This window comes from Acipenser ruthenus, chromosome 10 (genome assembly GCF_902713425.1).
Source record: "Acipenser ruthenus chromosome 10, fAciRut3.2 maternal haplotype, whole genome shotgun sequence".
Classification (NCBI taxonomy): Eukaryota; Metazoa; Chordata; class Actinopteri; order Acipenseriformes; family Acipenseridae; genus Acipenser; species Acipenser ruthenus.
Genome location: NC_081198.1, coordinates 2,815,344 through 2,828,720, shown reverse-complemented (window position 1 = coordinate 2,828,720; position 13,377 = coordinate 2,815,344). Strand labels below are relative to the sequence as shown.

Sequence of the window (13,377 nt, the reverse complement as noted above, 5' to 3'; positions counted from 1 at the left end):
CTGCACAGCATTCACCTTCCAAACCACACACTGCCCGTATATACAGGATGGACCTCACAATCTGCACGACATTCACCTTCCAAACCACACACTGCCCATATATACAGGATGGACCTCACAATCTGCACAGCATTCACCTTCCAAACCACACACTGCCCGTATATACAGGATGCACCTCACAATCTGCATGACATTCACCTTCCAAACCACACACTGCCCATATATACAGGATGCACCTCACAATCTGCACAGCATTCACCTTCCAAACCACACACTGCCCGTATATACAGGATGGACCTCACAATCTGCACGACATTCACCTTCCAAACCACACACTGCCCATATAACAGGATGCACCTCACAATCTGCATGACATTCACCTTCCAAACCACACACTGCCCGTATATACAGGATGCACCTCACAATCTGCACAGCATTCACCTTCTTAACACACACAATACATTGTGTTTTATTCAAAAGGTAATCTGCAAAGGCAATACATTTCCTGCCATGCTTTATCATGGCTATCTTTAACAACAGCATATCGGCTAACAAGGTACAAACTGCTACATTGACAGCAGCCCTGTTAGATGATATTTTCTGACTTGTTTTTTTCCAAACAAGCACTCTTACTACTGTACACACTCCCTGCCTCTCTTTCTTTAAGAAGCTCATCTCATTCTCCACTGACCTCTGCTCCTCACAATGGAACCTCTCCAGTAACACACTCCCTACCTCTTTCTTTAAGAAGCTCATCTCGTTCTCCACTGACCTCTGCTCCTCACAATGGAACCTCTCCAGTAACACACTCCCTGCCTCTTTCTTTAAGAAGCTCATCTCGTTCTCCACTGACCTCTGCTCCTCACAATGGAACCTCTCCAGTAACACACTCCCTGCCTCTCTTTCTTCAAGAAAGACCTCGGGGCTGTAAGCACTATAAACAAGCCCACAACACACACACACAATCTGTGAGGACGCCTGAAGTCAAAGTCGCTTCACTTAGCAGGTGTTTCATTCTATCCATACTAATTGGGCTGCAGCTCATTCCTCATCCAAACAAAGCCAGTGTCCTTGGAGTCTCAGAGCAGCTGTCAATCTCTGGATCCCCATAAACCCAGTCAGGGAGATATCATTTATTCATGAAAACTAAAAGCCATCGTAACCTCTGGATAGAGGCATCGCCATAGTTACAGAAAGGAAAACAGCAGCTGGCACAGTGACCATGTCTGTAACCCACCCCTGCTGAATGCAGACCTGCTACTGTAGGCTGTGGGGGAGCACAATAGGCTGGTAATCAGTCTTGTCTGCACCATGATGCAGACTGCAGTGCCACCTGAGGCTCAGGTTACTCTAACCTACATAGAGCCACTGCTGTACATAGAGCCGCACAGGTTCAGAAACACTGATTCCTCTGAATCAGGTAAACTCAGGATTTTTTTTTTTCAGATTCAGTACAATCAGTTGCAGAAGGACTTATTCCTTGTGCACTCAGACTCAGGTGTAGATGATGGGGGTGTTCTCATCTGGGGCACGCTGCGTTGTCTCATAAGGACTCAGTCACATCATTCTGGCCTGATCTGTCCTTGCTGCTGGAGTGGCTACTTCAGTTTGAATCCTGATATCACTGTGCCCTCTGCTGGTGAATTCCACACCATGCCCACTGTGTAGTTCCGGAATATCTTGCATTGCAAACATCATAGAGAAGTAGTTCTAAACTGTCCTAGTTTTTTTAGTTGGACCCTCCTAACAATCTCCCCCTCGCTCTGTTAGGGCTGGAACCAGGCCTACATGCTTATGGGTTGGTTCTTTACAGTGCAGTTCTATGATCCTGATTTCCTGCATGGCTACATGTGATAGTGCTGTGTTTTCATAACAGAAAAGTACCTTGGTGACCTCCCCTCCACCTCTTACTGAAGGATACTCCAGATCAATCATAATGTTATTGCAATGCCACCAGTATAGACCAGGGGTGCACACATCTTGTACTCAATGTCCGGAGTCAGCCAGGTTTTATTGGCATCATTAAATAATGAACTGATTGAGACCCTGATGGAAAGACGACCGTATAACTGACTAAGAGAGAGTACCGCAGTGCCGGATCAGGGTCCTCCCCAGACTCCACTCCCTGATCCAAAGGAGTTGATCTGCTCTTTTCAACCCTATATGCTTCATTGACTCAAGGACTAACCTTATTGGTTGACGAGCATTACTAGACTATTCTGATGAAATGTAATCCAAACCATTCATGCACTCCTTGCTCTAAATATGCATGTTTTACTTTATATTTTATATGGCACTGTCTGGCTGCATTCCCCTCACTGTTTCACTGGGGCGTGGAACTTTTTGCGACAGTATGTGAAACCCACCCCATCTCAGGGCAAATTCTTGGGCAGGGCAGTCATTTCACACGTCCATAGTTATTACAGCAGCAGCAGGTCCACCCCAACTGCCCAGCTGCAGTCTCTGGGAGTGTAGTGGAGCTCAGGCACCATGGAGGCTGTGCGGCCGGGCAGTGCAGTGAGGAGGGAGCCCCACACCTGCCCTGTGTGCTTCAGAGAGTTTGACCAGCATTGCTGCCTGCCCTGCACCCTGCCCTGCCAGCACACATTCTGTCACGAGTGTCTGCTGCACCCGAGCTTGGCGCCGGGGGGGCGAGTTCGCTGTCCCCTGTGCCGGAGCCTCTCCTGGACACACAGCACCTTGATCAGAAAGACCGCCGGGCACCTGTGGGGGGGACCAGTGAGACTACAGCCTATGGAGGAGGAGGTGGAAGAGGAGGGAGGGACACTGTCCTCAGATCCCAGCCCCAGCCCTGGAGAGATCCCAAGCCCGCCCCTCCTGGTTTCAGGTCTGAGCCTCGCTGTAGGGGTCCAGAACTCTCCAGATCTGCGCTGCCCCCTCTGCTCCCAGCACCTCCACCTCACCCCCGGCTGGCCGCGCACACTGGACTGCACCCACACGCTCTGCGAGGGCTGCCTGACTCGCCTCCTCTCCTCCTCCCCCGGCCGCTGGGTCCGCTTCCTCTACTGCCCCGCCTGCAGCGGACAATCAGCTGTGTTCTTGCAGAGCCGCGCCCCGCCGCCACTCCTAGGCGTCTGGGATCACATCCTGCCCCCTTCCTCTCCAGGACTGGACCCCGCACGCATCGACGCTCCTGGGAACATTACCAGACCGGAGCCAGGTGCACGGGGAGATTCCCAGGACACCGCGGAGAGCCCGTGCTGCAGGTACACAGCTTCCTGTGTGCTGCTATAGTGGAGCTGCTTTTCATACCCCGCAAGGGATGCACATACCCCTGCCCGGGGCTATAGTGGAGACTGCGATGAACTTGCCTAGGATACTCTTTAGCAAGTTCACTTGTGCATTTCACAGTGGAGCTCATCAAGGATGAGCAAAGAGCTCCAAGCGTGTGCTAAACACATAATTGAACCAGTTCGGTTTTTTCATTAATTATTACTATGGAACTTATGCACTGACTGGCTGGTACCGTAACCCGCTCAGTTGACTACACACTCGATTCATTATTGAATCGATTAAAGAAACTGGATTCACTTCATCAATCGTGCAAACGAGTAACTGCAAAAAAAAAATACATTGCAGTGCTCCGCCAAATCAAACTGACCATAAACATTCAAAGTACGTGAAGAAATTGTGTGAAATGACTTTACATAACTAATTCCAAAACTAAATGAATACGCAATTCTTAAAGGCATAACCCGCAATTTAATACATCTATACCAGTACTTACTAATACTGCAAAGGAGAGTAAAACAAATGATATATTATAAAGGGTGTCCCATACAGTCTTAATAGGGGAAATGTTAGCATTGGTTGACTCGCTTTTGAACTAATTCAAATGTGTCGTACTGTATGATGGCTGATTTCTGACACCCGTATATTATTGGCTGCAGGCCGGGTATGTGCTATAGGCAAACCCGATCCTGAAGTCCCGTCCATTAGGTATGACTGGACAAGTTTATATTTCATACCATTAATAAGAGCACTGTTGCAACAAAGTCTTGCTCTGGAAGTGCCGACTTTGCCCAGATGGAATGAAGGTGTTTTCTGTTTGGTTCGCATTGTGCATAAGCAGGGACCCTGGATACCGTAACAGCTGTCACAGTACATGATAATCAAACGATGGAGTTTAGCGCACAGTGAAACAGGACTGGTTAATAAGTTACTTGATATGCATTCAGAATGGAAAGATACATCTAAGGGCAGTCGTTCGGCATCGTCATTAAGAAGCCTTCTGTGCGTGAAAGAAACATAGCAATATAGTTTGTGATTGTATATGGTTTCCTTTTTAAGTGCATTTCACAAGTTGCAAATTGAATAGAGTCGAGTCGTCATTCAATTATTAAAAGTATTGTGCATTGCAGTACAGCTAACAAGCTCAGGTGCGTGGTATTAGGCTAATTGTAAAACATGGACTGCGACAAACTGTTATGCAATGAGAGTCTTATTCCCACCCTTTGTAATTCTTTTACGTTTTTTGTTGTTGTTTTTGATGTTGCAATTGAGCTTTCTTGTGCAAAAGAAAAACTCCACTGTCTCTATCCCTATGCTACTTTGCAATAAGCTACAATTGAATGCTTTTACTGCATTATTATATCGGTACTCTGCAGAATGGTTTCTTCGTCCAAACTACTAGAGAGAAACACCGGCACAACACTGACACTGACACTGACACTTACACGAAATGTTTATAGGCTTTAAATAAATGAGCTGGGCACACAGTTAGAGTTGAACATCCTATACCCTGTGTCAAAACTGATACAGTAGCTATGCGTTTTTCCAAGGTGGCATAAATACACCTGATCCCCTGTCACTTCCTCACTTTCATTCTGCTGACACATTTGCCGGCAGGTATATTATTATCTCTCTCTCTCTCGTTCACACACACACAAAGACATAACACCCATCTAGACTCTCGCTCTCTCAGAGAGAGAGAGAGAGAGAGAGAGAGAGAGAGCGCTGCGCCTTAACTCCTTCTCGATCAGTTACACTCTCCCCGGCTGCAGCGACTGCAGATTCCAGGCCATAGGACATCAATATCCTTCAAACTGCAAATATAAATATGAAAAGAACAGAAAACCGGGAAGCCACGTAAAAGAAGAGACGCGAGTATCTGATCGGACCATTTTGTTTCAACTTGTCATCATCATACTGTCGTATTTTTCGATACTGAACTCCTGCTTTGAAGTTCAATGAAGAACAAGTATGCGGGGCAGTGCATCTCCATTGCCCTGCTGCTGGGGTTAATGAAGTATCATCATGCTTCTTCCTATTCCAGTACCCGGCGCGCACACCTTGCTGCGGAATTGCCTTGTCATCTTCACCGTGCTGGTGGCGTTGGCTGCGGCGATGACTGGCTGGTGCCCGGTCAGCTGCATCTGTAACGACCAGCTAGTGGTCCACTGCTCCGGACAAGGGCTGGCCGAGGTGCCCCTGGACTTACCCCTGGCCACAAGGCAGCTGCTTCTCTCGGACAACAAGATCACGGAGCTGCCGACGGTGCAGCTAAATTACCTGTCCGACTTAGTATACCTGGACTGCAGTAATAACTCGCTGTACCACCTCTCCAAGACGACTTTCATCAACCTGAAGAAGCTCGCCTACTTGGACCTCTCTTTTAACAAGCTGGTGCAAGTGGACGACCGGATGTTCGTCGCCCTGGCGAGCTTGGTGGTCCTCCGGCTGACGGATAACCCCGGGCTGGACCAGATGCACGTGGACGCCTTCGCGGAGAACTCGGCTCTGCAGGTGCTGGACATAAGCAGGAATAACCTGACCCTGCTGAACATCTCGACCCTGATCACCCTGCCCGCCCTCAGGTCGATCGGCGTCAGCGGGAACCCATGGGAGTGCGGATGCTCTAACGAGGACCTGTGCCTGTGGATGCAGGTAGAAGACTACAAATTCCAAGGTGAGCGCCTGAACATTTAGACGTGCAGTCATTTATCACAGATTATTACACGGAAGCACTGTATAGGCCTATCAGACCAGACCAGATGTGTTTCAGCTTTGTGTCTCAGTCATATTATATTTTAGACATGCGGTCTGTTCTATAAACGCCTAAAATATTCAGTTTAGGTCCGGTACATCACTTAAGGATACTTTTACCTTATTCAATGCGTTGACCTCTGCAACACGTCAGAGAAAAACACTAAACGGTAATTGTACACGTCTATGGGGGAAATGCCAAAATGCATATTTCTGAATAATAAATGTTGCACAGAAGCGTGTGGGTAACTATGCTAACTGTGGACATGTTAGTGGTTTTATGTATACGTTGTAATAACTGCAGCAAACCTCCATAATCTAATCTCCTGAGTTGTGTACTCTTAGTTTGGTGAGTTTCTTTACTATAATAAATATTTGAAGGCACTGTAAGAGAGCTGCCCTCTCCTCAGTGCTGATCCACGTCTACCAGAGACACCCCAAAGCTCTCTGAGACAGACATAGAGGGTCCCTTTCACACGTGTCCTGTCTACCTTCTTGAATGAAACTGTGACTAAGCATGTCCTCAGAAAGGGACACTCTCTCCAGTGCAGAGAACATCTGAATTGAGGGATGCGCTTGATTGTGTTGAATATTCAAAGGTGTTTATCATTGAAGGTTGAGAAAAATCATTAGGAATGAACTGCAAAACAGCAAGGGACAATAATGCGGGGCACTGGAGCTAATTCAGGGTAGGGCTGGATTCAAATAGAGACTTTGGTTATTGCACAGTTTGTACTTGTGAAAGTGATTCAAAAGTCTGCTTTCATTTCATTGCTTTAATTGAGTCCACCCATGCAAGGATATATACAGCACTGCTATAGGATTTAAAACAGTAAGTCAGCCTTTAAAAAAAAAAAAAAAAAGCAGTCCTCTGATAAGAAGTATAGCATCTTTTATTTCAAAAAGATCGAGCCAGGATGGTTGTCTATAGTAATCTACAGTGCCTGTGGTGACAGGATAAAGTTTCCTGCATGCATGGCTCTACACACTGAGCGCCAACTGGGATGAGATACAGACACTCTCCACACGTTGCTTTCATGAGTCTATGTCCTTGAGGTCTCACACTGAGGGTCTGCAGGCTGGTCCAGTGAGCAGGGCACCTCTATACTCTCCCTGGAAAGCCGATGGCTTCGATGCCTAGAGAAAGCATTATGTAGAGGAATGTGGTGATGGAACAATTTGAGATGCCCGGAGTTAAAAATTCATGGGGTTGGTAATTGCAGCCCTTGAGGAAAGAAGGCTGAATCACATACTGAGAAAACACTGAGGGAGCCATGTGTCAAGAGATGAGCCCTAGCTGCCCTTGCTGCCACTGGGGGGGTGGGGAGGGTATCAAGGGTTGTATGGAGTTTTCTATGCATGTCTGTCTTCCCTCTTGTCCTGTTGTTTCCGGTGTGTTCCAGACGACGAGAGCACGCTGTGCCGGGGGCCGGCTCCGCTGAGCGGGATGCGGCTCTCAGAGCTGGGGTTGAAGCTGCGGGTCGATTGCCACCAGGGCCTGGACAGCTGGGACTACCTGTTCCTGCTCACTGTGGGCTTCCTCATCTTCTCCGGGGGCACGGTGTCGGCCTGGGTGATGGGCGTGGTCATGTTGCTGTATGAGCGCTGGGAGAACAAGCAGGAGAACGAGGAGGGGGATGATGAGGAGGGGTCCGGCGGGGAGGAGCAGGGTAACGGGGACCTCAACAAACCCATCCAGCAGGTCTGAGTGGGGCTCCCCCTCCCCCCCCCCCCGAGGACTATCAGAACATGTAATAACATTCATTTATTGACTCAGGAGGGGACTCTTGAGACACAGGGAGAGTCTCTTCACACATTCGTCATTATGAAAAGGAAAGTGTTGCACTAGGCAGGGGAAGTGGGTGTCCTGTATAGGAGCTGCTATGTCACACTCCCAGAGCTTGACTGATGCACTTATACCTCGATGTGCAGAGAGGAGGGGTGATGTATACACCCCCTGTTCATTTCCCATTGCGCACTGAGATACGCAGGACCAATCATGGGTTGGGCCACTCCATCTCACATAGAGGGTGTGGGAGGTACCATCAAAGGGGTAAGAGTGTGCATAAAGTATAGAACTAGTGGCATTGAGATTAAAAAGGAACAGCTCACCCCAATAGGATTTGCAGGGTTCTCCCAGACAGCTCCACTTCCTACTTCCTGTACAATCGGTGGCACAAAATCAAATGCAATAAAAGCTGCATGTCAGTTTCAATTTCAGTCATGATAGGTAAGACAGTTGATCTGACAGGCTTGTTTCTGGCCCAGCCGCACTCTGCACCTTGCTCTGCACTCTCAGGTGCTTCCCTTCATTAAAAGCCCAGTAAAACAATGTAGTTGTTTAATTAATTGGTGTATAAAATTTTACTACATGCCAACTTTGTACATTTCTTAATAAATGTGAGCAGAATCAGTCTGAAGTGCTGTTGCTCACTGCTCTTTCTTGGGTTAGGTTTCCCTCAGGATCAGGGCTGATGGAACCCTTATTACCTGTGTATTGGGCTTAGGATCCTTTCAATCATTTACCATCAATAACTGTGCTATTGTCACCTGTTACCATCACTTTTCAGGTTTTATTTCACTAATCCTTTCTTATCGACCGCTCTGATGTGTGTTGTTAATTTGTGCCCTTATAAAAGTTTACCGCAGTAAATTTGCAGTTTTCTCATGCTTTTCCCATGGTTATACGATGCATTTACAATGGGTTACCCTGGTTTGTAATGTTTCTTCATATTCTTTACCATACCCCTCTGGGCTTTACAATGCTTACCTACAGTATGCTTTATAATGCTTTTACTCTTCTTTAGTACACTTTGCTATGCTTTAACTATGGTAACATTTTACACTGGTGAATGCAGGCAGGCATTCTATTCTTCCCAGAATAGTGTGCTGAGCTGGAGAGGTCCTCTGTGTGTCAGATTTCATATTACCCCCCCCCCCCCCCCCTGCTGCCTGTCGCCGGGGTGCAAGCGGTTCAGGTAGAGGCCTTGCGGTCTCGCTGGACTGAAACCTGAGCACCGGCCTCGCTTAGCCACCATGTGGCCCTCGGAGCCACCACAGCCCCTCGGGGCGGACCATTAATATTAACAGGGGAGAAACTCTATGAGGGTGGTTAATACTGCAGCAGGCCTTGTGTGGGGTAACTGGGAGGAATTGTTTTTTTAATGTTGAGGCTCTCAGGATTATCGTTTCGCTGTGGGGTGGGAGAGCACCAGGGCAGAGACTCGCCCTCCATTAGCAGAATGAGGATCCTGATTGGGTTTCTCTGTGAAACTCAAAACAGCAGCAGAGCAGAGCAGCGAAACCCTGCAGAATGCTTACCCTGCACTGAGCTTAATTGGCAGTTTTACCATCAATTGCCTTTTATTGCCATGGAACATACAACTTTAACATGCCTGTACAACTTTATTTTGTAACATAAGAGACTTCATTAACCCCTTAATCTCTGGAACCAATCAGACAAAGTCATTTTGTTCTTGTCTTATTTAGAACAGATTTTTGATGGGGTGCAGCAGCTAGTTTCATCCAGACGAACCTGCCAGTGCACAAAGGCTGGGGGGCGTACGCTGCTGGAGACAAGGAAAGGGCGTTAAACTGGAGGACACAAACATTATTTCCAGGGCTGTGGCTTCAAAGTTAAAGCTGTGGCTGTGATGGGGTGGGGGGCTTTTACCTTTTACTTTTTAAACACAATCTTTGGAAGCTATGAGAGATGTCACAAGACAGGACAAGCTGTGTGTGTTTTGGTTTTATAGCAGGATGTTTGTCTTTAATTTCTCTGATTTAAAAGAGGAGTATAAGCCTAGAGTCTTCAGCTAATGCAATGCTTTTGTTTGGACTAGACCTAGTCTGAACAACCAAGGTACTCGACCCCGACCCAGACCCAGACTCAGACTCAGACTGCCCCTCCCTCCTCCACAGCCCTGAGAGGAGTGGTGGGGGAGCCCAGCCCAGCGACAGACCAGACCCAGATTCAGACTGCCCCTCCCTCCTCCACAGCCCTGAGAGGAGTGGTGGGGGAGCCCAGCCCAGCGACAGACCAGACCCAGATTCAGACTGCCCCTCCCTCCTCCACAGCCCTGAGAGGAGTGGTGGGGGAGCCCAGCCCAGCGACAGACCAGACCCAGACTCAGACTGCCCCTCCCTCCTCCACAGCCCTGAGAGGAGCAGTGGGGGAGCCCAGCCCAGCGACAGCCCAGACGCTGCAGAGAACCTGTGGGAAGCACACACTAACCGGGCTTATGAAAGACAAAAGTGCAACCTGAGCCGGGATCAGCCTCTCCATGCACTGTGCAGAGAGATTCCCCACATGCAAACACAGGTATCCTGCTTAAAACAAGGGCACATGCATTATAGAGAAGGGCATCTAATTCATCGAGGCTACTCAAGCACAGCACTGCAGGCTCCCCTTCGTGCATCTTTCACAGCTTTGATAACAAGATCGAGCTAGAGCTGCGCCGCTGGTATTATACTCAGACACTTACAACCTCACAGTGCTGAGTGTGTGCCAAGTAAAAAGCTGCTTGAGTTGAGAAAGCACATTTCAGAAATTCAGCTTTTAGATGCATACCTCCCCCCAGTGGTCAAGAAAGGAACAGTTTTGCTTGTATGGTAGGCATAGGTAAGCACTGCAAGGTCAATCACGATCTAAGTGGAGAAACAGCAGTAGAGGCTGACAGAGAAAGCACTTGCTGTTGATAGTAGTTTGCTAAGCCAACTTGCTGGGCAAACAAATCTGAAATCTGCCCCACAGATGTAAAATGAATGAATTATATTTATATTTCTAAATCTTATGTCTGAAATAACCACTTTTAAACAGTATTTTGACACTAGCTGTATGATAAGGGATTTAAAAAAGGGGGGGCGGGGTAATATTTATTAAAGGCATGTTGGGAACATCAATAGACATTTAGCAAAGAATTAAAAGGCCCCATTCACCAAACTTTAAGGTCTATTTTAAGGAATATATTTTTAAAATATTGCATTTCGTTAAACCTTTTTGAACTGTTTTAGAGAGGTTTTATCAGTTTACTTTCATTTTCCCAGCACTGTTTAACAGAACAGAATATTTATAAAAACAGTCCCCTTTTTCATTCCTCAAACCTGTCCTTAACGTTTTGTGAATAGAACTCATGCAATGTATTTAAGGACTGTTTAAATAGAGTTTAGAAACATTCTCTGAGGTTAAACAGAGCTATGAAAAATGTGAACAAACAGAGAAACCCTGGATAACAGCTGAAAAGAAATCTGCAAACTCAGTTTAATTAAATTAATTAAAACAGGCCTTAAAAACCAAGCATTCTTAAACAGTTTTGTAGGGCCCGCCCATGTCTTAGAAGTTAGAAAATTATTATGAAGGACTAAAACATATTATTATTTGTTTATTTAGCAGACGCCTTTATCCAAGGCGACTTACAGACACTAGGGTGTGTGAACTATGCATCAGCTGCAGAGTCACTTACAATTACGTCTCACCCGAAAGACGCAGCACAAGGAGGTTAAGTGACTTGCTCAGGGTCACACAATGAGTCAGTGGCTCAGGTGGGATTTGAACCAGGGATCTTCCGGTTATAAGCCTGTTTCTTTAACCACTGGACCACACAGCCACATACAGTGCCTTGCGAAAGTATTCGGCCCCCTTGAACTTTGCGACCTTTTGCCACATTTCAGGCTTCAAACATAAAGATATGAAACTGTAATTTTTTGTGAAGAATCAACAACAAGTGGGACACAATCATGAAGTGGAACGAAATTTATTGGATATTTCAAACTTTTTTAACAAATAAAAAACTGAAAAATTGGGCGTGCAAAATTATTCAGCCCCTTTACTTTCACTGCAGCAAACTCTCTCCAGAAGTTCAGTGAGGATCTCTGAATGATCCAATGTTGACCTAAATGACTAATGATGATAAATAGAATCCACCTGTGTGTAATCAAGTCTCCGTATAAATGCACCTGCACTGTGATAGTCTCAGAGGTCCATTTAAAGCGCAGAGAGCATCATGAAGAACAAGGAACACACCAGGCAGGTCCGAGATACTGTTGTGGAGAAGTTTAAAGCCGGATTTGTTATACAAAAAGATTTCCCAAGCTTTAAACATCCCAAGGAGCACTGTGCAAGCGAAATTGAAATGGAAGGAGTATCAGACCACTGCAAATCTACCAAGACCTGGCCGTCCCTCTAAACTTTTAGTTCATACAAGGAGAAGACTGATCAGAGATGCAGCCAAGAGGCCCATGATCACTCTGGATGAACTGCAGAGATCTACAGCTGAGGTGGGAGACTCTGTCCATAGGACAACAATCAGTCGTATACTGCACAAATCTGGCCTTTATGGAAGAGTGGCAAGAAGAAAGCCATTTCTTAAAGATATCCATAAAAAGTGTTGTTTACAGTTTGCCACAAGCCACCTGGGAGACACACCAAACATGTGGAAGAAGGTGCTCTGGTCAGATGAAACCAAAATCGAACTTTTTGGCAACAATGCAAAACGTTATGTTTGGCGTAAAAGCAACACAGCTCATCACCCTGAACACACCATCCCCACTGTCAAACATGGTGGTGGCAGCATCATGGTTTGGGCCTGCTTTTCTTCAGCAGGGACAGGGAAGATGGTTAAAATTGATGGGAAGATGGATGGAGCCAAATACAGGACCATTCTGGAAGAAAACCTGATGGAGTCTGCAAAAGACCTGAGACTCTGACGGAGATTTGTCTTCCAACAAGACAATGATCCAAAACATAAAGCAAAATCTACAATGGAATGGTTCACAAATAAACATATCCAGGTGTTAGAATGGCCAAGTCAAAGTCCAGACCTGAATCCAATCGAGAATCTGTGGAAAGAACTGAAAACTGCTGTTCACAAATGCTCTCCATCCAACCTCACTGAGCTCGAGCTGTTTTGCAAGGAGGAATGGGCAAAAATTTCAGTCTCTCGATGTGCAAAACTGAGAGAGACATACCCCAAGCGACTTACAGCTGTAATTGCAGCAAAAGGTGGCGCTACAAAGTATTAACTTAAGGGGGCTGAATAATTTTGCACGCCCAATTTTTCAGTTTTTTATTTGTTAAAAAAGTTTGAAATATCCAATAAATTTCGTTCCACTTCATGATTGTGTCCCACTTGTTGTTGATTCTTCACAAAAAATTACAGTTTCATATCTTTATGTTTGAAGCCTGAAATGTGGCAAAAGGTCGCAAAGTTCAAGGGGGCCGAATACTTTCGCAAGGCACTGTATATACATTACACACATTATTTAAAACCATTTTTTGTTGCTTTGTATTGTTAAGTCACAACATTTAAAACAAACAAAACAATGGACTGGAACAAAGTTCAGGATCTTGTCCCATCCAGGGAAGGGCATTCA

The 13,377-nt window shown here is 46.3% G+C and overlaps 2 protein-coding genes across 2 annotated transcripts; both read left to right on the top strand.

Moving 5' to 3' along the window:
• The first annotated feature begins 2,068 nt into the window (after positions 1-2,068).
• On the top strand, positions 2,069-3,278 carry LOC131738088 (RING finger protein 223-like). Its single transcript, XM_059031339.1, has one exon. It carries the CDS (start codon positions 2,491-2,493, stop codon positions 3,253-3,255), a length of 765 nt encoding a protein of 254 aa, XP_058887322.1. The 5' UTR covers positions 2,069-2,490; the 3' UTR covers positions 3,256-3,278.
• A 135-nt stretch (positions 3,279-3,413) lies between these two features.
• LOC117400273 (leucine-rich repeat-containing protein 52-like) lies at positions 3,414-8,673 on the top strand. Its single transcript, XM_033999956.3, has 2 exons — positions 3,414-5,929; positions 7,410-8,673. The coding sequence occupies exons 1-2, from the start codon at positions 5,278-5,280 to the stop codon at positions 7,712-7,714; spliced, it is 957 nt and encodes a 318-aa protein (XP_033855847.1). The 5' UTR covers positions 3,414-5,277; the 3' UTR covers positions 7,715-8,673.
• Positions 8,674-13,377: the final 4,704 nt, after the last annotated feature.